The sequence below is a fragment of the Mus musculus genome, chromosome 17, assembly GCF_000001635.26.
Source record: "Mus musculus strain C57BL/6J chromosome 17, GRCm38.p6 C57BL/6J".
NCBI lineage: Eukaryota > Metazoa > Chordata > Mammalia > Rodentia > Muridae > Mus > Mus musculus.
The window spans coordinates 56,509,667-56,533,188 of record NC_000083.6 but is presented as its reverse complement, the minus strand read 5'-3'; the positions used below and the strand labels follow the sequence as shown (position 1 = coordinate 56,533,188).

Genomic DNA, 23,522 nt, shown 5'->3' with positions numbered 1-23,522 from the left:
TGTACCTATACATCTTTTCATAAATCCACCCATTTCTCCACTTATTCTTCCATTGACTCACTCGTCCATCAATCCATCCATGTGACCATCTACCCATCCATCTTTCCATCCACCCATCTTCCCATTCCATCATTCATTCTTCCATTGACTCATGCATCAATCCATCCATGCAACTATCCACTCACACATCTATCCATCCATCCACCCATCCATTATTCCATCCATCTAACCGTGTGCCTATCTATCTATTCATCTACTCATGTTTCTATCCATATATAAATACTTACATCTACCCACTATCCTTTAATTCACCCATCGAGCTGCACATTGAGCCACCCATCCACCAATCCATCCACATGTGTTTCCATCCATCAAACTACACAACAATCCACTCATGCATTCACTCTCCATCTAACACCACCTACCCAGCCAACAATCCACCAATCTATTAAATCACCTATCCACCTATTCTTCCATCCATATATCTACACATCCATGCATCCATACACTCATGCATATACCATCCATCTACACATTGACCCTTCATCCACCCATTCACTCATCCACCTATCCACCCATTCATCCATTCATGCACCCACACACCCTTCCATCCACCCATCCACACACTTATCTAGTCCCTATTCATCAAACAAGCTACCCACTGAGCCTCACACCAAGACAACCACTTCTCCATATATCCACTCACCCACCCATCTAAACATCCACTTATATAACCACTTATCCATTCAACCACCTATTTATTTATCCACCAATCACCCAACCATTCATTTAACCACTGAACTACCCATTCTTCCATTCACCCACCCACCCATCCATCTCTCCATTCATCCACCCTTGCATCAATCCACCCATCCATCCATCAATCCATGAAGTATAATTTTCTGGTTTCTTTGGAGACTCTGTTGTGTCATGTGATAGTTTCTGGAAACTCTCTTATGAGAGGATGTTTTTGCTGAAGCAGACATGTGGGAGGATGTTTTGCTGAGAACAGACACATGGTGCTTTTCTGGAAGCAGCCTGGAAAAATAGTATGTGATGTTTCACTAGAGTGGACACTTGAGAGAACACATGATGTTTGGAAAGGATATAAATATATATAACCCAATATACAGTAAACAACACTGTATGGTATTGGTTCTCCTTGCCACTCTTGGACTTGAGCTGATTGGCAATTGGAGTTTTGTTTTGTTTTGTTTTGTTTTTTTCTGGAATGAACTGCTATTGCTGATTCATGAATGGTGTTTGCAAGTGGATGAAGCTGTCATTGCTGATTCGTGTGAACTGAACTGTTGATATCCTAACAACACAGATTGGGCTTGCTCCAAAGATTTTTTTCTAAACAGGACCACATCCTCCTTTTCCTATTAACATTTCCTTTCCACTACCTCTGGTGGGTACTGGGCTAGAAGAGATGTTAAAGCATTTAAGTACCCTTATTAAAAGTGGGTTTTGTAAAAAAAAATCCATTTGTCCATCCATTCATTCACCCTTTCTTTCATCCACCCATATACCCACCCATCCAGATTACCTGTACATCCATCCATCCACTCATTCATCAAACCAACAAACCACTGAACATCCCATTAAATCACCTATTCCTTTATATAATCACTCACCCATTCCAACTACCCATTCATTCAACTCCTCATCACTCATCCCAGCATCTTTCATTCATCCATCCACCTATCTGACCTTCAATCCAAACAGCTAACTAACCACTAACCTTCCCAGTCAGCTAGCCATAGAGCTTTCCATTTATCCACCTATCTATCCACTCACCCATCTAACCACCCACTCATCTAACCTCCCACACAATCATTCATCCATCCATACACCCATCTATCTACATGTCCATCCATCCATCCATCTATACATTCATCCACACATCTAGGCATCTATCCATCCACTCATCCACCCATCCATATATCCATCCACCATCTATATCTATATATCTCTACACTACCAACCATTCATCCAGCTATTCATTCTTCCCTTTAATCCATTCATCAACCCATCCATTCATCTATTAATATATGCATGCATTCATTTCATCCATTTATTCATGCTTCCATCCATCCCCCATCTTTCCATATCCAGGTACCTATCCATCCTCCTATCCATTCATCCACCCATCCATTCATGCACCCATCCATCTACATGTCCATCCATCCATCCATCCATCCATCCATCCATATATACACTCATCCACCCATCTATCATCCTACCTGCTCATCCAACCATCCATATACCCATTTATACACCCATCTACACTTTATCCAGCCACCTATCATATATTTGTAAATTCATTCTTCCATCTACCCATCTATCTTACAGTCTATCCATCTGTCCATCCTTTCTACTATCCACTCATTTACTCATCCATCCATTCATTCATGCAAACATTATCTACTCATATGCCCTTCCATTCAACCATCCATTCATCAACCTGCCCTTCTATCTATCCATACATACATACATACATTCACCCATTCACTCATGCATCCACCCTTCCAAATGCCCATTGAGCCACTAATCCACCAATACATCCATCCATCCACCCACCCATTTTCCCATTCTTCCATGCTGAGGGCCATGTAGGAGGAACAACAAATGTTTTTAGAATTGATGGAATGCAGCCCACCAGTCAGCACAGCTACATGGGTACACCTCAGCTGAGGCATGACCCTGAGGACTAAGTGTCCTGAGGACTTCATGCTGTTGTGGAGTTCCGCTTTGCTTGCTGCTCTCACTTCCCTCTTAATCTAAGAATTGTAGGAAAACTCTAGCAGGACTTTACTCATTGGGTAGTATCTCTGGCACTCACAATAATAATGGTTGATTTCTTTCAGGCATTGCTGCTGGATTAATGATTCATTCAATAATTACCCTAGACAAGACCTGACATGGTCTGGTTAGAGAGAAGGTCCTGGTTTTGCTGGGTTATTGTTCTCTGTTTTCTTGAGACAAGTGCTCATCATGTAACCCAGGCTGGCCTGGAACTCATGGAGATCCTCCTGCCTCCCCTATAGAAATAGAAACTGTCATTAATAGTCTCACAACAACAACAACAACAATAACAACAACAAACAACAACAAGCCCAGGACCAGATGAGTTTCGTGCAGAGTTATATCAGACCTTCAAAGAAGACCTAATACCAATAGTCTTCAAATTATTCCACAAAATAGAGACATAAGGTACTCTACCCAATTCATTCTATTAAGCCACAATTACTCTGATACCTACACCACACACAGACCCAACAAAGAAAGAGAACTTCAGACCAATTTCCCTTATGAATATCGATGTAAAAATGCTCAATAAAATCCTCACAAACTGAAAACAAGAACACATCAAAACGATCATCCATCATGATCAAGTAGACTTCATCCCAGGGATACAGGGATGGTTCAGTATATGAAAATTCATCAACGTAATCTACTATATAAACAAACTCAAAGAAAAAAAACCATATGATCATCTCATTAGAGATGCTTTCTCATGTTGAGAAAGTATTTGACAAAATCTAATACCCCTTCATGATAAAAGTCTTGGAAAGATCAGAAATTCAAGGCCCATACCTAAACATAGTAAAAGCAATATACAGCAAACCAGTAGCCAACACTAAACTAAATGGAGAGAAACTTGAAGCAATCCCACTAAAATCAGAGACTAAACAAGGTTGCCCATTCTCTCCTTACCTAATTAATATAGTACTTGAAGTTCTAGCGAGAGCAATTAGACAACAAAAGAAGATCAAAGGGATACAAATTGGAAAGGAAGAAGTAAAAATATCACTATTTTCAGATGATATGATAGTATATATAAGTGATCGTAAAATTCCACCAGAGAACTCTTAAACCTGATAAACAACTTCAGCAAAGTAGCTGGATAAAAAATTAACTGAAACAAATCAGTGGCCTTTCTCTACACAAAGGATAAACAGGCTGAGAAAGAAATTAGGGAAACAATACCCTTCACAATAGTCACAAATAATAAAAATTACCTCGGTGTGACTCTAACGAAGCAAGTGAAAGATCTGTATGATAAGAACTTCAAGTCTCTGAAGAAAGAAATCAAAGATCTCAAAAGGTGGAAAGATCTCCCATGCTCATGGATTGGCAGGATTAATATAGTAAAAATGGCCATCCTACCGAAAGCAATCTACAGATTCAATGCAATCCCCATCAAAATTCCAACTCAATTCTTCACTGAGTTAGATAGGGCAATTTGCAAATTCATCTGGAATAACAAAAAACCCAGGATAGCAAAAACTATTCTCAACAATAAAAGAACCTCTGGTGGAATCACCATGCCTGACCTCAAGCTGTACTACAGAGCAATTGTGATAAAAACTGCATGGTACTGGTACAATGACAGACAGGTAGATCAATGGAATAAAATTGAAGACCCAGAAATGAACCCACACATTGGTGCAGGCTCAACTAGCATGTAGAAGAATGCAAATCGATCCATTCTTTTTTTTTTTTTTTTTTTTTTTTGGTTTTTCGAGACAGGGTTTCTCTGTATAGCCCTGGATGTCCTGGAACTCACTTTGTAGACCAGGGTGGCCTCGAACTCAGAAATCTGCCTGCCTCTGCCTCCCGAGTGCTGGGACAGAGGCGTGTGCCACCACGCCTGGCAAATTGATCCATTCTTATCTCCTTGTACAAAGTTCAAGTTCAAGTGGATCAAGGAACTCCACATAAAACCAGATACCCTGAAACTTAGAGAGAAGAAAGTAGGAAAGCCTCAAACATATAGGCACAGGGTACAAACTCCTGAACAGAACACCAACGGCTTGTGCTGTAAGATCAAGAATCGTCGCATGGGGCCTCATAAAATTGCAAAGCTTCTGTAAGGCAAAGGACACTGTCAATAAAACAAAAAGGCAGCCAACAGATTGGGGAAAGATCTTTGCCAATCCTAAATCTGATAGAGGGCTAATACCAATATATACAAAGAACTCAAGAAGTTAGACTCAAGAGAACCAAATAAACCTATTAAAATGGGGTACAGAACTAAACAAAGAATTCTCAACTGAGGAATACTGAATGGCTGAGAAGTACCCTAAAAAAAGTTCAACATCCTTAATCATCAGGGAAATGCAAATAATAACATCTCACACCAGTCAGAATGGCTAAGATCAAAAACTCAGATGACATCAGATGCTGGCAAGGATGTGGAGAAAGAGGAACACACCTCCATTGCTGGTGGGATTGCAAGCTGGTACAACCACTCTGGAAATCAGTTTGGCGGTTCCTCAGAAAATTGGACATAGTACTACTACATGAGGATCCAGCAATTCCTCTCCTGGGCATATACCCATAAGATGCTCCAACATGTAATAAGGACACATGCTCCACTGTGTTCACAGCAGCTTTATTTATATTAGCCAGAAGCTGGAAAGAACCCAGATGTACCTCAACAGGGGAATGGATACAGAAAATGTGGTACATTTATACAATGGAGTACTACTCAGCTATTAAAAACAATGAATTTATGAAATTCTCAGGCAAATGGATGGATCTGGAGGATATCATCTTGAGTGAGGTAACCCCATCACAAAAGAACACACATGATATGCATTGACTGATAAGTGGATATTAGCCCAGAAGCTCAGAATACCCAAGATACAATTCATAAACCACATGAAACTCAAGAATAAGGAAGACCAAAGTGTGGATACTTCGATCCTTCTTAGAAGGAGGGACAAAACATCCATGGAAGGAGCTACGGAGACAAAATGTGGAACAGAGACTGAAAGAATGACCATCCAGAGACTGCCCCACCTGGGGATCCATCCCATATACAATCACCAAACCCAGACACTATTGTAGATGCCAAGTGTTTGCTGACAGGAGCCTGATATAGCTGTCTCCTGAGAGGCTCTGCCAGTGCCTGACAAATACAGAAGTGGATGTTCACAGCCATCCATTGGACTGAGCACAGGGTCCCCAATGAAGGAGCTAGAAAGTACCCAAGGAACTGAAGGGGTTTGTAGCCCCATAGGAGGAACAATAATATGAACTAACCAGTACCTTCAGATCTCCCAGGGACTAAACCACCAACCAAAGAAAACACATGGTGGGACTCATGGCTCTAGCTGCATATGTAGCAGAGGATGGCCTAGTCCATCATCAATGGGAGGAGAGGCCCTTGGTCCTATGAAGGTTCTATGCCCCAGTGTAGGGGAATGCCAGGGCCAGGAAGCAGGAGTGGGTGGGTTGGTGAACAGGGGTAGGAGGAAGGGGATAGGGGATTTTCAGAGGGGAAACCAGGAAAGGGGATAACATTTGAAATGTAAATAAAGAAAATATCTAATAAAAAAGAGTTGCAAGCCGGGCGGGGGTGGTGCACACCTTTAATCCCAACACTCGGGAGGCAGAGGCAGTCGGATTTCTGGGTTCGAGGCCAGCCTGGTCTACAAAGTGAGTTCCAGGACAGCCAGGGCTATACAGAGAAACCCTGTCTCAAAACAACAACAACAACAACAACAACAACAAACCCAAAAAGAGTTGCAAATGGTTAGATGTGCATTTAACGTAAGGTAGATGAGGATTTAGGGTAGTTAGATTGACTTTATATAAAAGTTTAGATTTGTGATTCTTTTTTTGTTTGTTTGTTTGTTTGTTTTTGGAGACAGGGTTTCTCTGTGTAGCTCTGGCTGTCCTGGAACTCACTCTGTAGACCAGTCTGGCCTTCTTTTAAGATTCTTATATGATTACTTTTAAAGATAAATAGTAAAATAAGTACTCCTTTCTTTGTAACCACAAATTGCTGCCTTACAGTAAGAGAAACTGGCTGAAAAAAACTCCGTTGCTTGCTTATACTTTGTTAATCTCTAACAAGTTGCTTAGTTATGGATGTACATAGGTTCTTGGCAAAAAATTGTTCTCTTAACCTGTTCTACGTAATGTCATTTCTTGTAAAGGCACTGGAAAACATATTGTTTTTTCATAGTCATTCACTAGAAGAAAACTAAAATGTAATTACATTGTAATTTTATACTGCTTTAAAGATTTTGCTGGGATATATAACTATAAAAGAAAAAAAACCCAAAGTATGGGGTTGGAACATTGTTTCTTCCATCCATCAGCTATGAGTATTATGTATATGTGCAAAGTTTGTGTAAGACTGTGTTAGAACACAGATTAGAATGGCACTGTTCCTCTCATTCTCCAAGTATATGTTTATATATGTATATTTGTTGGAACTTTGTTCCATCCATCAAATATGTATGTAGGTATGTATATATGTAAAACTTGTCTGGATGTGTGTTGAAGCTTGCTCCACCCACCAATTGTATGTAAATATGTATGTATATATGTATATATGTATGTGTGTATGTATATATGTATGTATGTATGTATGCGTGTAAATATGTATGTATGTACATGTGTGAAATCCTTGGAGCCTGCCTGCTGGAGTTTTGCTTCATCCATTCTATGTATGAATATGTATATGTCTGTATGTATGTATCTATGTATTTGTATGTGTGAAGTTGTTGGAGCTTGTTTTTGCTTCAACCATTCTGTCTCTGTGTGTGTGTGTGTGTGTGTGTGTGTGTTTGACTTTCCTCCTTTTTCTCCTCTCTAACCACTGGCTGCCATTAGCAGCAGCCCTTGTCAGTTGCTATCAGCACCGATCCTGGTTGTCAGCACCACACTTTGCTGCCTGCCTCAGTCTACCCTTTGGTGTCAGAGCTGGTCTGTGACACTTCCATCCATCCATTTTCCCATCCATTTACACACGTGGCACAGACACATCTAAAGAGAACAGAAAAAGTCATAAAGCCAACACAGCTGCTTGACAAAGATCCAGCAGAGCAGAGCAAATGTGACACTCATGGAACATCTGTCCCTGTGCTTATTCAGGAACAAGATAATCAGAACAAAGTCAACTTTACAAGGTAAACAAAATTAGGTGGGCTAGAGAAGTCGGCAGGAGATCGGGTTAAAAGCCTTTTCTTACTATACGCTCAGATCATTGTGTGGCATATAAGATCACGGGCTGCATGTCTTATGAAGCTCAGGAAAAGATACAGCAGTATCTTAGATTGGCTGGTGTTATCTCTGCCCTACACAGGGACTTATACTGATGGACAAAGATGGTCTGAAAAAATGATAAAAGAATGAAGTATTAAGACCTCCCTTTCTTAGAATATTTAGCTCATATGGGGCCACTGTGGTATTATATGACCAAGGAACAAAAGAATATCAACATTAGACATATAAATTCTACAAAGATATAAACATTGTACAGCTATAGAAATTGGAAAATAACTGCAGCAGCTTTGGCCTAATGACAGTTAATGCTCAGTCTACACCACACACACACACCCATCCATCCCTTAAGAGTTGATAATACACTGCTTGGGGCATTGGGGCATGATAACCTGCCCAGGGAGATTCCCATTCTAACACCCTTGAAACTACAAGATTCTTAAGTTGGTTGTGGGGTTAATGGGGGAAAATAAGTAAAAGATAATTCTGTTCTGTCACAGTTTATGAATGATGACTAAACTTATGGCCACGAGTAATATGTCTCCTGAGTTCTGTATAAACACAGAAGCACTCTGACTGCCAGTCAGTCAGGATGCAAGGTTCTCCCAACCATCGCACCTGATTCACCACTCTTTGACTCCTTTTCTCCTCTGAGACACCTGGCCATCACTGGGATGGCCCTGGCATACATCTGTCAATTTACCCATCCACTCTTCCATCTGTCTTCCTACCCATCCATCTACCCACCCATCCAGCCAATTATTCACCAATCCATCCACCCACCTATTCACCCATCCATCTACCCATCCATCAATCCACCTATGCGCCAACCCATTTATATCCATCCATCTATCTAGCCATTCACCCACCCACTAATCCACCTCCATCCATCTGTCCATCCATCCATCCATCTACCTACTCATTGAACTAACTATACATCCGCCAACACAACCATTAACCCGCCCACTCAACCACCATCCACCCACCCATGCAAACATCCATCCATCCATCCATCCATCTATACATACATACATACATACATACATACATACATACATAATACATTTGGACATCCGTTCACCCAACCACTAACCCACTCATCCATCCATATATCATCACATGTATCCATTTATCCATTGACCTGCCCATATATTTATCTATCTACCTATCCACCCATCCATCAACCCACCAACTCATACACTCAACCATGCACCTATCCAACCACCTATCTTCTCATTTATCTACACATCCACCCACCCATCTATTCCACCCCGTCAACCCATCCATATACCCTTCCATCTAACTACTCATCCACTCACCCACCTATCCATCTATCTACTGAAGTGGAAATTTCTAGTTCTTTGGAAAGTAATTTATGTCAAATGTTGTACATCTGAGGCACACAGATGAAAGGATGTCTTGCTAAAGCAAACAGGTTAAAGACTTTTCTTTTCTCTTCTTTTCTTCTTTTCTTCTTTTCTTTCTTTCTTTTCCAATTTTTATTAGGTATTTTCTTCATTTACATTTTAAATGCTATCCCGAAAGTCCCCTATACCCTCCCCACACCCTGCTCCCCTCCCCACCCACTCCCACTTCTTGGCCCTGGTGTTTCCTTGTACTGAGGCATAAAGTTTGCAAGACCAAGGGGCCTCTCTTCCCAATGATGGCCGACTAGGCCATCTTCTGCTACTTTCTTTCTTTTCTTTTCTTTTCTTTTCTTTTCTTTTTTTTTTTTTTTTTTTTTTTTTTTTTTTTTTTGAGACAGAGTTTCTCTGTGTAGCCCTGGCTGTCCTGAAACTCACTCTGTAGACCAGGCTGGCCTTGAACTCAGAAATCCACCTGCCCCTGCCTCTCAAGTGCTGCGATTAAAGGCATGTGCCACCACTGCCCTGCAAGACTGTTTTCTTGAAGCAGAAACAGGTGAAAGGATGTTTGCATATAGCAAACATGTGAACGGACCCTTGATGAAGGAATATAAATATAATTCCACAGACAGTGGGAGAGGAGCACTGAGCATTGGTTTGGTTTGCTCCACCTCCCTATTCTTTGCTAAAGACACACATGTATTGGTTCCCCTTACATAGCATTGTTGAGCTCAACTTGTGGTAACACTGCCATTGAGAGAAATTTGTTCAAGAACTGCTCATGAGGTTCCTGTGGCAGCTTGCTGCTTCTGCCGCCTTGCACCAGGCCAGTTGGCAAGCCTGGCTGTTTCTTCAGGATTAACTACAGCTGCTAATTCCTGCCTGGTGTCTGCTTGCTGAAGGGACTGGTCTGTAGCTGCCAGAAGCTGCTGGTTTGTGCCTGGTGTGGGCTTGCCTGGAGGACTTAGCTTCTGAATCATATTTGGTATTTGCTACAGGACTGAATTGTTGCCAAAAAAGATCCAGTTCACCCCCCCCCCAAAGAACTATTGCTGAACAGGTCCACTTCCCCCACATCCTAATAACTTTTCTCTTCCACTACCTCTGCTGGGTCGTGGGCTACAGGAGAGGTTGAACCCTTATTAAAAGTAGGTTGCAGGCTGGAGAGATGGCTCAGTGGCTAAGAGCACTGACTGTGCTTCCTGAGTTCAATTCCCAGCAACTATGTGGTGGCTGACAACCATCTGTCATGGGATCTGATACCCTCTTCTGAAGAAAGTAACAGTATACTCACATACATTTTTTAAAAAGTAGGTTGCAAAAAATGTATGCCTACAACCTACCCATTTACTTATCCTCCATCTCTTCAACCATCTATGGACTGACTTACCCACCAAACCACCCCACTCATCCACCCACTCATCTACCTATCAATATACCATCTATCCATCCATCCACAAGAACATCTACACTTCTCTCCAGTCACCCAGACATCTATTCACTCATTCTTTCATCTACTCATTCATTCAACATCCATCCATCTGTGCATCCACCTATCTACCCACCTATCTACCCACCCATTCAGCCACCCATACACTAATGCATCTACCTAACCATCCACTCATCCTTCCATCCATCCATCCACCCATGCACCCATCCATCTATCCACACATACACACATCTACCCATCCACCCTTCCATCCAGTAACACACCCATCCATTCACTGTTGTGTGAAATATTAAAAGCAATCCTCACTAATGCTAGCTAGGCACCAGCAGGCAGGACACCCTGTTCTCAGCCTAGCAGACTGACTCTCAGAGCTCTGAAATCATTCTCTCCTCCCGACTTGATAAGTTCCCACAGCTGGCTGCTGCCTATGCTTACAAATTCCTGCGGCTGGCTGGAGTAACACAATCACTGGGTGCAGAACCTAGCGTCCTAATTTTGTAAACTAATCTATGTTATAATTCCTCAAGTGGCAGATCAGCCACTCAAACTGACAGCCTCCGGCTTCCTACATTCTGTCTGCCTCCCTTGCTCCTGCTGTCCAAAAGGTCATTCCTTTCTTCTACATTCTCTCTTCTTCTTCCTGACCCAGAAGTCCCACCTACATGCCCAGTGATTGGTCCCTTGTAATCTTTATTCATTAGGAGAAAGTTCCACCACAATCCACCAGTTCATCTATTCAACCACCCAACCATACATCCACCCATTTGTCCATCCACCTATCCATCTATCCATTCATCCACCCTTCATCTGCCCATTTATCCAACCTTCCATCCATATATCCACATACCCAATAAGCCGCTCATTCCTCAATCTATCTACCTATTCATTAAACCAATCCCTCACTCATCCTTCATACATTAAGCCACCCATTCCTTCATACATACACTCACTACCCATCCAAACATCCATTCATCTAATCCCTCACACACTCATGCACCCACCTAATCCATCCATCTATGCATCATACACCCATCCAACTTTCATCCATCTTTCATCCATGCTTTCACCCAGCAATCCACCCATATATTCATGCATCCATAAACCCATCCACCCAGCCATATACCAATCCACCCATTTACTCTTCCATTGACTCATTCAACCACCATTCATTCTTCCACCCACCCATCTAGCTACCCATCCACCAACTCATCCATCCACCCTTACACCCACCCTTTTATCCACCCATCTACACATCCATTCACCCATCCACCATCTATCCATTCATCTGTTCACTTACCCACCCATGGAACCACCCAACTGTCTACTCACCCATCTGCCTACCATCTATCCATATACCCAGTCACTCATTCACTCATCCAACCACTCATCAACCCCAACCATACATTCACTCTTCTACTCATCCATCTGTCCATCCATCCACCCTCCATCAATCTACCCTTCCAGACACCCATTCAGCCACCCATCAAACCAACCAACCACAGGAGCTTCACTAAGCCACCCCTTCTTTCATACATCCACTCACCCACCCATCCAGTCATCTGTTCATCCAACCATTTACACACTCATTTATCCATCTCTCCATCCATCCAACCTTCCCTCCACCCACCCACCTATCCACTCACCAATCCACCAATCTACCCATCCATTCATTAAATTCTCCACTCATCTACCCACTCGCTCTCCCACTCATTCTTCTATCCACCCACTCATCTATTCATCCACCTATCCATCCATACACCACCCATCCATTTACCCTCCTACTCACCATCCACCCATCTATTCATCCATGTCCCCGACCAGCTTTCCATGCAACCATTAGTCCATCCACATTAGTCCATCCACATACCCACCCACCCATCCATGCTCTCATTCACCCACCCATCCACCCACTCATCTAACCACCCACACAACCATTCATCCATTCATGTACCCATTCATCCACCCATCCACACACCCATCCGTCCATACACATATACATCCAACGACCCATCCACTTGCCCATCCATCCATCCATCATCAATCCATCCATTCTCTCACTCACCTGCCCACCCATCTATCCATTCATCCACCCATGCACCCATTGACACACCCATCTGTACATCTACCCACCCACTCATCCATACAACCCAATCACTCATTGACCTATGCTCCCTCCCACTCACCCACTCACCTACCCACCCATTCATCCATGAATCCCTATATAAATATACCCATCCAACCATCCATCAAACAATCCACCCACCAATCTATCCATCTGTACTGGTTGGTTTTTTGTGTCAACTCGACACAAGCTAGAGTTAGGAAGGAGCCTTCTCAGTTGAGGAAATGCCTCCATGAGATCAAGCTATAAGGCTTTTTCTCAATTAGTGATCAATGTTTGAAGGCACACCCTGTTGTAGATGGTGCCAACCCTGGGCTTGGTGGTCCTGAGTTCTATAAGTAAGCAGGCTAACCAGCCATGAGGAACAAGTCAGTAAGCAGCACCCTCCATGGCCTCTGCATCAGCTCCTGTCTCCAGGCTCCTGCCCTGTTGAATTCTTGTCCTAGCTTCCCTCAGGGTGAACAGTAATGTCAACGTGTGATACAAATAAGCCTTATCCTCCCCAACTTGCTTCTTGGTCAAGATGTTTTGTCACAGACTAGAAACCCAAACAAAGATAGCATCCTTCCACTCTTCCATGCATCCACCCACCTATCCACCCGTACACACTATCCAACCACACAGCCATTAATCCACTTACTCATCTACCCATCCACCTGTCCATCAAGCTATCTAGCCACCCACTCTGACCCACTCTTTTTTTTTTTTTTTGTTTAGTTGGTTGAGTTTTTTTTGTTGTTGTTGTTTTGTTTTGTTTTGTTTTGTTTTGTTTTTCCAGACAGGGTTTCTCTGTATAGTCCTGGCTATCCTGGAACTCATTTTGTAGACCAGGTTGGCCTTGAACTCAGGAATCTGCCTGCCTCTGCCTCCCGAGTGCTGGGATCAAAGGCGTACGCCACCATGCCCGGCTCTGACCCATTCTTCCAACAACCTTCCCATGTATCCACCCATCTACTCATCTGCCCACCTACTCATTTAACTACTCAATCACTCACCCACCAAGCCATTCACATATCCATTTATGTATACATGTGGGGCAGTGGACCATGCCGGAAACTTGGTAAGGTTGAGTGGATTCAGAGACCCTGGCACCCAGGCACCTATCTGAGGATGGTAGGCATCACCCTGCTCCCTACCAAGATTCATGGCCTGGAACACATGACCACACACACCACATAGGAACATGACCAATGATGATGTCAATCAGAACAGAGTTCTCCACGCTGAGGTATCCAGATAGGCCCTGAGGGTTTAACCAATAAGCTTCCCTTCCTGGACATTCCTTCCTACAAAAGGTATTTAATCTCTGGTTCACCCTAAGGAAGTGGTATGCACTCATTTTCCATGATAACAGTCAATAAATGATATGGATAAGCGCGGTGCCTAAGTCTCCAACAGAAGGGTCCTCCGTGCTTCCAGACTCAGAGTTCTTCATCCGCACTCCCACCCTGGGCTCATCATCCTCAGCCTGAGCCCCCTCGCCCCTCCATTCCTGACTTGGGCTGAGGCCCCCAGCCTGGGCTGCATTCTCTCACCCCAAGTGACACATTGACGCGTCCCACAAGCCCAGCACCGGATGGTGGCATAGGGTAAAGTGTAATCTAGCGTTCTGCATTTCATCTGCCCAACAGAGTTCCCACATACCAACGAGAACAAGAAAACATACATACATACATACATACATACATACATACATCCACCCACTCAGCATGCAACCTTTCGTTGGTGTCACCATGCTGGCACTTTCTGGCCCACCCTCCCACAGGCTTCATGTCTGCCATGGAAACCGGCATGAACAGTATAGGTGGTCATCCTGCTCAGGGTACAGGCTGCAGGAAGGGGTATCTGTGGCCTACAGACTCTGGGAGAACCAGGAATCATAATGTGCAGAGCAAGTCAGAAGCAAGTAGATTCTCAGAGATATAGGATGCAGAAAGGTTGAGTGTGGGGACCATCTCCCGCGGGAGTGAGGGGCTAGGAGGGTAGGGAAAGAGAACAGGAGAAAAGGACTGGAATAGCCACTTAGAGACAAAGACCAGTGATGAGGGAGGACTCAGCCTAATATTTGGGGGTCACTGATACATGGGGTGTACCTGACTGAGACCACAAGACAGATGCCATCATCTGGCATCCTCTTCGGTTGCTAGAAACCTGTTTTTTGAGACAAGGTATAACTGGTGACCCTAGAGGTCACCAGTTTGGCTAAGTAAGCTGTCCAGTGAACCCCAGGAATGCTCTTGTCTCCCTGTCTGCAGCACGGGGACCACAAGTGCCCACCACCACATTTGTTTTTTTGGGAGGGGTTGTTTTGTTTTTACATGTGCTGGAGACTCGAACTCAGGGCCTCACACATGCATGCCCCATTTCCCCCACTAAACCATATCTGCTGTCCTAGGAGCAGATTTGAGGGTGACCTTGAGGCCTGTGAGGGCCTCTCTGGGTCTGACAGCCTGACAGGGCTTCTCTGGGCTGTGGTGATGCTGGGGACAGCAGTGGCAGTCAACAGGCATGTAGGAGCTGTGCAAATGGCTGGTCTGGGGCACACGGTGACAGCCGAGTGATGGGCTCTATTAGCCCATGAGCCGAGTTGGTTTAAAATAGCATCATGGTAGCAACAAAAGCAATTTGCTCCCGAATTTTTATTCTGAACAGATGATATGCTTTTAATCAAGCAGGGCGTCCCAGAATTCTCCTAATTACCCCGAGTCAAGGGCTTCGCAGCCGTCATGGCATCAATGCCAGGCGCATGATAAGACTTTTTACCAAACAGGTTCCCTGGGAGCTGGGCTGGGGACCTCCTGGGGTGGCCTGAGTTCAGATTGGTGATGAGGGTGCAGGCATCAGGCCTTGGGACACAAACAGTCCAGCTGTGACTCATTAGAGCACTTTGGGGGGTTGTCTCTGTCTGCTTTGGAGCCCCATTGCCCCTTCTGTAAAGTGTAGCTAATGCTAGTGTCAATGTGTGGCAATGAGAAACACAGTTCTCAGAGACACCATCATAGTGACCGTGCTAGTGCTCATGCATCCTCCTGACACTCAGGAGGCTGAGAGGAGGATGGGTAGTTTTGAGCCAGTTTGAAGTCCAGAACAAGATCCTGTCTCCAACAAATAAGAAAGGCAAAGAACCAACCAAACCACCCCATTTCTGTCGTAAATTAGAGGCAGCTTAGTTTTGTTGTGTTGGTATTAGCTTAGTTTTGCTGCAGTGACAGACAGGCCCACGTCTACAAGGCTAACAGCACAGGTTCCCTTCTCACCAGCATCAGCACATTCACTGTGGTGCTTTGGTCTGGTTCACAGCACCCGACTCCAGGACTATTACACTCAAGTGACAACAGGTCATTTCCTATTGATCTAGTCAGTTTTGCAGACTCTGACAACCCAGCTGTTCTCAGAAGCCAGAAAGGGGATATGTGCATGTAGCAGTCAGCTATTGCTTGGTAACAAACAACACCTACTGCATCTCTTTGGCATGCAGTTGTGAGCCTGCACTTGTTTTCATGCCCTCAGGTCATCTTGAGTGTGGGTACTGTTGCACGAATCTGTCCCTGAGTACTCTATAGTTTGAGTATATTCCTGTTGAGTACTTGTCACACAGAAGCCATACTCGCATTGTAGCTGAGGAGCCCCAAGGTATGGGACTCCTTCAGGAATGGCTGGATCGAGGTGCCCACTTCTGCATCTCTGTTGTGTCCAGGCTCCCTGCAGAGGCCCTAGGGAGGAATGGCTGTGGGTTTTGAGATTGGGGGAGGGGGGGGCGGGATGTTAAGGGGAGAGCTTGGATTTTCATTCTTCCCTTTTCTAATATCAAATCGCCCAGACAGCATGCCACAAAAGCTACAGCGACTTCAGGAGCTTGATTGACGTGAAAAATGGGCAAATTATAGCCTTCTTTCCCCACTGTGCTGCTCATGCTCCAGTCACACTGTAGCTTGTCCTAGACAGGAACAGACTGGCTTCTCCAGAGTGTTTGCTTGCAGGTTCCCTCTCCACCCTCGGTCGGATCACATGACTGGCTCCATCTCCCAGGGCCTCTGAGAGTTCTGTCTGGAGAGTCCTGATCCCTCCTCAGCCCTGACCACAAATGCATTTACTTCCAGTCAAGGAGGTCTAGGGCAGAGTCGTCAGGGCGAAGCCAGAGCACAGTTTGCTTAATTGATTTGCTCTTAATTGGCGCCTTTCCCAGATGGTCCCTGGAGGAGGGGCAGAGAGCTTCCTCCAGCTTTGTTTTGAGGTCAGCAGACCCCATCCTTCTGCAGCCTCCTTTGCCACAGTAGTGAGGGTTTGGGGGCGTGTTCAAGGTGGAGCCCCACCTAGAATCTCCCAGTGTGGGGGCTGGGGACGTGGTTAGGGATGGAGCCCAAGACTGTACAGAGCGCTGCCATCAGCCCCCTTACTGAGAGATTCAGTACAGTAAGGGGGCTGATGGCAGCGCTCTGTACAGTCTTCACCCAATTCCCAGCATTCATCTGTGGGGGGAGCCGCAAGGGCAGAAAGGATGGGTGGAAGGCATTGATACACAAACATACCGGCAGTGGAGCCAGGCTGGCTGGAATGCCTGGTCCTCCTGCCTCAGTCTCCCCAGCGCTGGGCTGAGTGGTGCACAGTGCTAAACTTGGTTTCCTTGGCTTGTCCGGAGGCTGCATGGGGCCACAACTGGGTCTTCCTACCAGCCTGCCCCAGCATCTTATAATATCTCCATCAAGCACCAGGAGGTAGATATCCCCGCCCCCCGCCTGGGCTAAGGATAATTTTCAGGCTGGTACTTGTCACCCTACACCTGTCTTGAGCTTGGGGGCAGCTTCTAAGAGGCTGGGAGAATCCCAAAGGGATTCTCCCAGGGATGAAGCTGGGGGCGTAGTCAGGTATTCCTGCCACTGTGTCCCTTTAGCCTGAGAATGTCTATGCTGCAACCAGGAGACTCCACTGTTGGTCTTGTTTTGTGGGGTGCACGAGTCGGGGAAGGGGAGCACACACACAGTGTATAGATTCGATGTCTCTCCCCTCTCCTGCTTCCCGTTTCTCTCAGTCCTTTGTTCTCCGATCCTTTCCTCCTGGACATCTGTCAGGGTCAAGATCCATTGGAAGCTGCACCCTCCTCTCTGTGGTCCCTCGATGGCCTCTGTGGCACCTAGTTCCTGGTGTTCACTCCCCGTGCGCAGTCCCCTCCCTGTGAGTGTGAACTGGAGTGTGAATGCTTCTGACCAATAGAATAGGGTAGAAGTGATGTCACTTCGGGGACTATGTTACCCCACCTTGCTGACTCCCGGATATTTTTCTCTATGATTGCCACGTTCTCTGCCCTCCGCATTCCATTCTGTGTCTGTCTGTTCCCACCCTCTCCCACCTCCACAGTTTTTGTTTTTTCTAAAATTTCTGGATTTAAAATGTTTTGTTGTGAAATAATTCTAAACTTAGAGGAACTAACACTCAGGTTGTGGGTACCCCTTCCCCTCACCACACGGACCCCAGCTGGACAGCCAGATAGCCAAGCAGCTGTGTTCCCACTTCACCAGGAAGTTACCTGATTTTTCTTTCACAGGGTCTTCATCTGCAGTCCAGACTGGTCTAGAACTCAGAGCAATCCTCCTGCCTCCACTCTCCCAGTGCTGGAATGCAAGAGATTCACTGCCCTTTTGGTACTGGTGGGCTGAATATCCCAGGACCTTTCTACATCTTCACACTTCCTGAGTGTCTCAATTGAGGCTCTAACAATTTGTCTTCACCCAGGACTCAGTCCCTCTGCAGATTTCTGCCTCCATTTCTCATCATCTCCATGTTCTTCCTCTCTGGGGACCTGTTTCTGTTGCCTCTTGGTAACTGTTGTGGCTACTGGTCCTCTGGGCCTACATGTCTGCAAACTGTAGGTGCCTAATAACATGTGAGGTTGAAGCCCCCTGGTGATGAGCAATGGGGGTGGGGGTGGGGGTGGGGGAGGATCAGGTAGCCTGACTATGTTCCCAGGAGCAATTTGTTTTATCTGAAGTCTGTGAGCGCCCACATGTCCTGGCACACAGCAAGTGCTGGGACCTGGGTTTGAATCCCCAGAACCCAAACCCAGATCTGAGGTCCCTGGCCTTTAGGGCAGCCCAGCCAATCAGCAAAGCCCTGTCTCAGAAAGGGAGGTTGGGGGAGGCCAGAGGCTCCAGGATCAGTCTCAGCTTCCATAGGTCTGCAGGAGTGTGAGGCAAGAGGATGCTTTGGGTTCATGGTCACCTGGGTTACAGCATCCAGAGAGATGGCAAGGACAGAGTGACTGACAGGGGTCATGGAGCAGGCCTTGGGCCTGATATGCATTTGGTGCTCCATATGTCCTCCTGTGGTGGAGCCTGAGTCATCCCAAACCTTTGTGATGTGTGAGCCAGAGAAAACCCGGCACTAGGGAGGCAGAGGCAGGAGGATCTCCATGAATTCCAGGCCAGCCTGGGCTACATGATGAGCACTTGTCTCAAGAAAACAGAGAGCCGGGTGTGGTGGCACACGCCTTTAATCCCAGCACTCAGGAGGCAGAGGCAGGCAGATTTCTGAGTTTGAGGCCAGCTTGGTCTACAAAGTGAGTTCAAAGACAGCCAGGGCTACACAGAGAAACCCTGTCTCGAAAAACCAAAAAACCAAAAAACCAAAAAAAAAAAAAAAAGAAAGAAAGAAAGAAAGAAAGGAGGAAAGAAAGAAAGAAAGAAAGAAAGAAGGAAAGAGAGAGAGAGAGAGAGAGAGAGAGAGAGAGAGAGAGAGAAAGGAAGAAAGAAAGAAAACAGAGAACAATAACCCAGCAAAACCAGGACCTTCCCTCTAACCAGACCATGTCAGGTCTTTAGTCATAGTCTGGGGACTGACCTGGGAATCCGAAGGACAGTGATGCTGGAAAAGAACTGAGTCCCACTTCCTTTGCACCCAAGCAGAGACAGCGCATGTCCCTGCCTCTGAACTTCAGTCACAGCTGATTATGGCGGGAGCACTAGTCACACCAAACAATACGAGAGCCCTGATTGGCCACAAGGAATTGGGGAGCAAGGTTCAGAGGGGGCAAGGCCTTTCTGAGGGTGGCACAGTAGAGATACAGAGATGGCACTGAGCAAGATGCCAGGCATCTAGTTCAAGGAAGGCAAAGAATCCTTGTAGTTGTTTCCTTGATCTCCTCACTAGCATAATAGTCCTCAATTGTTACTGCATCCACAGTTCAGAGCTACAAAATGACACTGCACATGATGAGGACCTGTCCAGACAGGAGAGAATGGATCCAGGTATCTCCATGGTATCAGGTTGGGGAGGGGAAGGGAGTTCCTCAGTCTGTGTGAGTTTTGGGAGGGTGGATCCCCTTACCAAAATACAAGTTCCTATCTCTTCTTGAGTTTTATTTGTCCTCTGGGGTAGGCATACTGAGATGAGCCCAGCCAATCGGAGCCCCGAGTCCGTATGGCCACGCCACAAGCCCACAGCTGACGGGAGCAACAGCATTCTGCTTCCCTGGGGTGGTGAGAGGCTGCTCTGTCAACGGGAATCCTATGCCTGAAGTCTACTGTTGTGCTCAGATGCCAAGTTAGACTCAGTTTCCCTGTTCATGAACTGACATCAAATGAGGCGAATGACCTGGGCTCCTCTGGGAATGACCTAAGTCAGGGATCAAGTAATGCTCCACCAGCCACCAGTCTGCAACAGCCAAAGGGATTTATGACAATGACGTCATAAAGGTCGGAAGCGTCCAGAACCCCGAGGTGTCATCCTCAGAACTTGTCTCCTGGACATCATGTGGGCTGAACTGTCGCCGGGAGCCTCTTCCGCTTGAGGCCCCCGAGTTCGGCCACAGTAGGCGCCGCTCCCACCCGGCCACGGGATCCCCGCGTGGCTCCGGAGATGCCCGAGGGGCTTCAGTACCGTCCCACCAGGGACTCATCGGAGCTCGGGAGCCGGAGGTAGGGACTGCCATGGCGCGGTTTGCGTGGACCCGGGTAGCCCCAGTGGCCCTGGTGACTTTCTGGCTGGTCCTGTCCCTGTCGCCCACGGACGCTCAGGTTAACTTGAGCTCTGTGGACTTCTTGGACCTCCCGGCGCTGCTTGGGGTTCCTGTGGACCCCAAGAGGGCACGCGGATACCTGCTGGTGGCCCGGCCGGCCGACGCCTGCCACGCCATCGAGGGCCCCTGGCCCGACAACCACTCACTGGACCCACTAGTGCTGGTCCGGCCCCTGGGCTGCTCCTGGGAGCAAACAGGGCGGCGAGCACAGAGAGCTGGAGCCACAGCAGCCTCAGTGGGCCCTGAGGCCCCAGGGCAGCTGCGCGAGTTTGAGGACTTGGAGGTGACCGTACGCTGCGACCAGCCAGCCCGCGTGCTGCTGCCTCACGCGGAACCCTGCCCCGACCCCGAGTGTCACCCTGTAGTGGTTGCATCCTGGGCGCTCGCCCGAGCCCTGGCCCTGGCCGCATCTACGCTGTTCGTGCTGCGGCAGCTGTGGCCGTGGGTCCGGGGCTTGGGTAGCCGGGGCACCGCGGTGAAGACGCAGACATGCCAGAAGGCACAGGTGCGCACGTTCACGCGCCTCAGCGACCTGTGCGCCATCTGCCTGGACGACTACGAGGAGGGGGAACGGCTCAAGATCCTGCCTTGCGCACATGCGTACCACTGTCGCTGCATCGACCCCTGGTTCTCGCGCGCCGCGCAGCGTTCATGCCCCCTGTGCAAACAGTCAGTGGCCAGCACTCACGACGGTTCCACGGACGGCAGCGTAGGCGGCGAGGAACCACCCCTCCCCGGACACCGCCCGCCCATCTGGGCCATCCAGGCCCGGCTGCGCTCCCGCAGGCTCGAGCTGCTAGCCCGGACAGTCCCCTGCCGTCGCTGCAGCAGCACCACGTCTCTGGGGGTGGCGGAGAACGTGGCGCAGTCAGAAGCGACTTCCGAGCTCTCCTGACCCCAACTGACGCGGGAAGGGCGGAAACCAGGCAGGGGAGGTTGGGGGTGCCCAATAAAGCGTGTTTGAATCTGGATAGTTTCCCGCTTTCCTGCACTGCGTTGAAGGAACCAGTGGAGCTGGACACGGCCTCTGTGTAGCCATGCCAAACCTCGCCCACGAAGCAGACCCCGCCTGCCCACCACAACACAATCACGCCATCTTCTCCCGACCCCAGCATAGCCTTGCCCAGTCCAAACCTCGCCTCAGCATAGCCCTGCCCCCCTCCCCCAGCATGGCCACGCTGGGGGCCAGCATAACTACGCCCCGCGCCGTCCAGTGTTTGTCCAGTCTCGTTTTCAACTCCCACACTCCCGCACCCGTCCTGCCCCAGGGGCTTGCGACTCAGGCCAGACGGTCCACACTGTCTCGCGCCTCTGAGCCTTAGTTTTCCCATCTGTTAAACGGGCTCGGCAGCGATACCTGCCCCACTAGTCTAAGGATGACTCTGATTTTCAGTATGTGCAAAGACCTCGGTGAGCGTTCAGCATTTGTTGACTAAGTGACTAACTGCCCAGTTGTCAGGAGTGATGAAGAAGCCCCTACGGTGGACAAGGCCACTGTCCTTGGAGGCTGGGGATGTGCAGTGGCCTCTACATACAGCAGGCGCTTGATAAGTGCACACGGGGTTCCCTTTTTTGTAAGTGGGGGTTTCTGTTTTTTGTCGCAGCCTCTCTGCCCTGCACCAGGGCCCGGGCTTGTGTCCAGACGCCTCCGGCTGCCACCGGCTTCCAAGAGTCTCAGCTGCCGGGGCGCCCGTGCCAGTTCCGCACCCCGGTTCCTGCGGGGGCCTTTCAGGCGGCGCTATCAGTGTTCGCCCGCGGAGGAGCAAAGGGGGAAACTGAGGCTCTGCAGAGCGCTCTGGCCATGGTGACAAGGCGCTGGCGGGGGGCTGTAGTCTTCAGGGCTCCTGCGAGGCTGCGGGCTGGAACAGGGCAGTAGAGGCAGAAGGGACCCGAATTTGAACTCCAGTCATGGGTTAACTAGACAACCGTCGGTCTATGCAAGGAGCGGGGACCCCGGCTTCAGTCTCGAGGATCCCCAGGCCGGGGCACAAAGATCAGGAGAGCAGGCTGCGGGGGCCCTCGGGGATCTGGGCCTGTGCAAAGGTCCTGAGGCCTGGTGGGTGGTCTGCGGTGTCTCAGCCTTTCTTGGTCCAGGTGTGAGCCGAGTCCCTGCCACCACCACCCCCACCCCACCCCCGGGCGCCTACACCTTCTGCAGACAGACCTTGCAGCACTGGACGACCTCTGCCCTCCTCCCGCCCCTCCTCCCGCCTCCTCCTGTGCCCCGCCCACGGCCCTCCTCCAGACTCCCCCTTCTCCCCCTCCCCCTCCCCCGGCAAGCCCCGGGCCTGGCCCAGAAGGGGAGGACATCCTAGGAACAGATGGCCGCCGTCCTCGCCCAGTGCTTTGCCAGTTAATTAACGCCGCCTGTAATTAAACTTCCCACAAATTAGCTGTCAGCGTCGCTAAAGACAACCGTCCTCTCAGATGCCATCTTGATGAGCGGGATCCTGAGTCTTGTCAACAGGATAATTAGAGGATGGGGGTTGGGTGGGGTGAGGGTGGGGGGATCTCCCTCCTCTAATGTCTCTATCCGCACCCATGACGGGA

General features: G+C 47.7%; 1 protein-coding gene across 1 annotated transcript; it reads left to right on the top strand.

Moving 5' to 3' along the window:
• The first annotated feature begins 20,705 nt into the window (after positions 1 to 20,705).
• Znrf4 (zinc and ring finger 4) lies at positions 20,706 to 21,941 on the top strand. The gene has a single exon (NM_011483.2). It carries the CDS (start codon positions 20,884 to 20,886, stop codon positions 21,865 to 21,867), a length of 984 nt encoding a protein of 327 aa, NP_035613.2. The 5' UTR covers positions 20,706 to 20,883; the 3' UTR covers positions 21,868 to 21,941.
• The last annotated feature ends 1,581 nt before the right edge of the window (positions 21,942 to 23,522 follow it).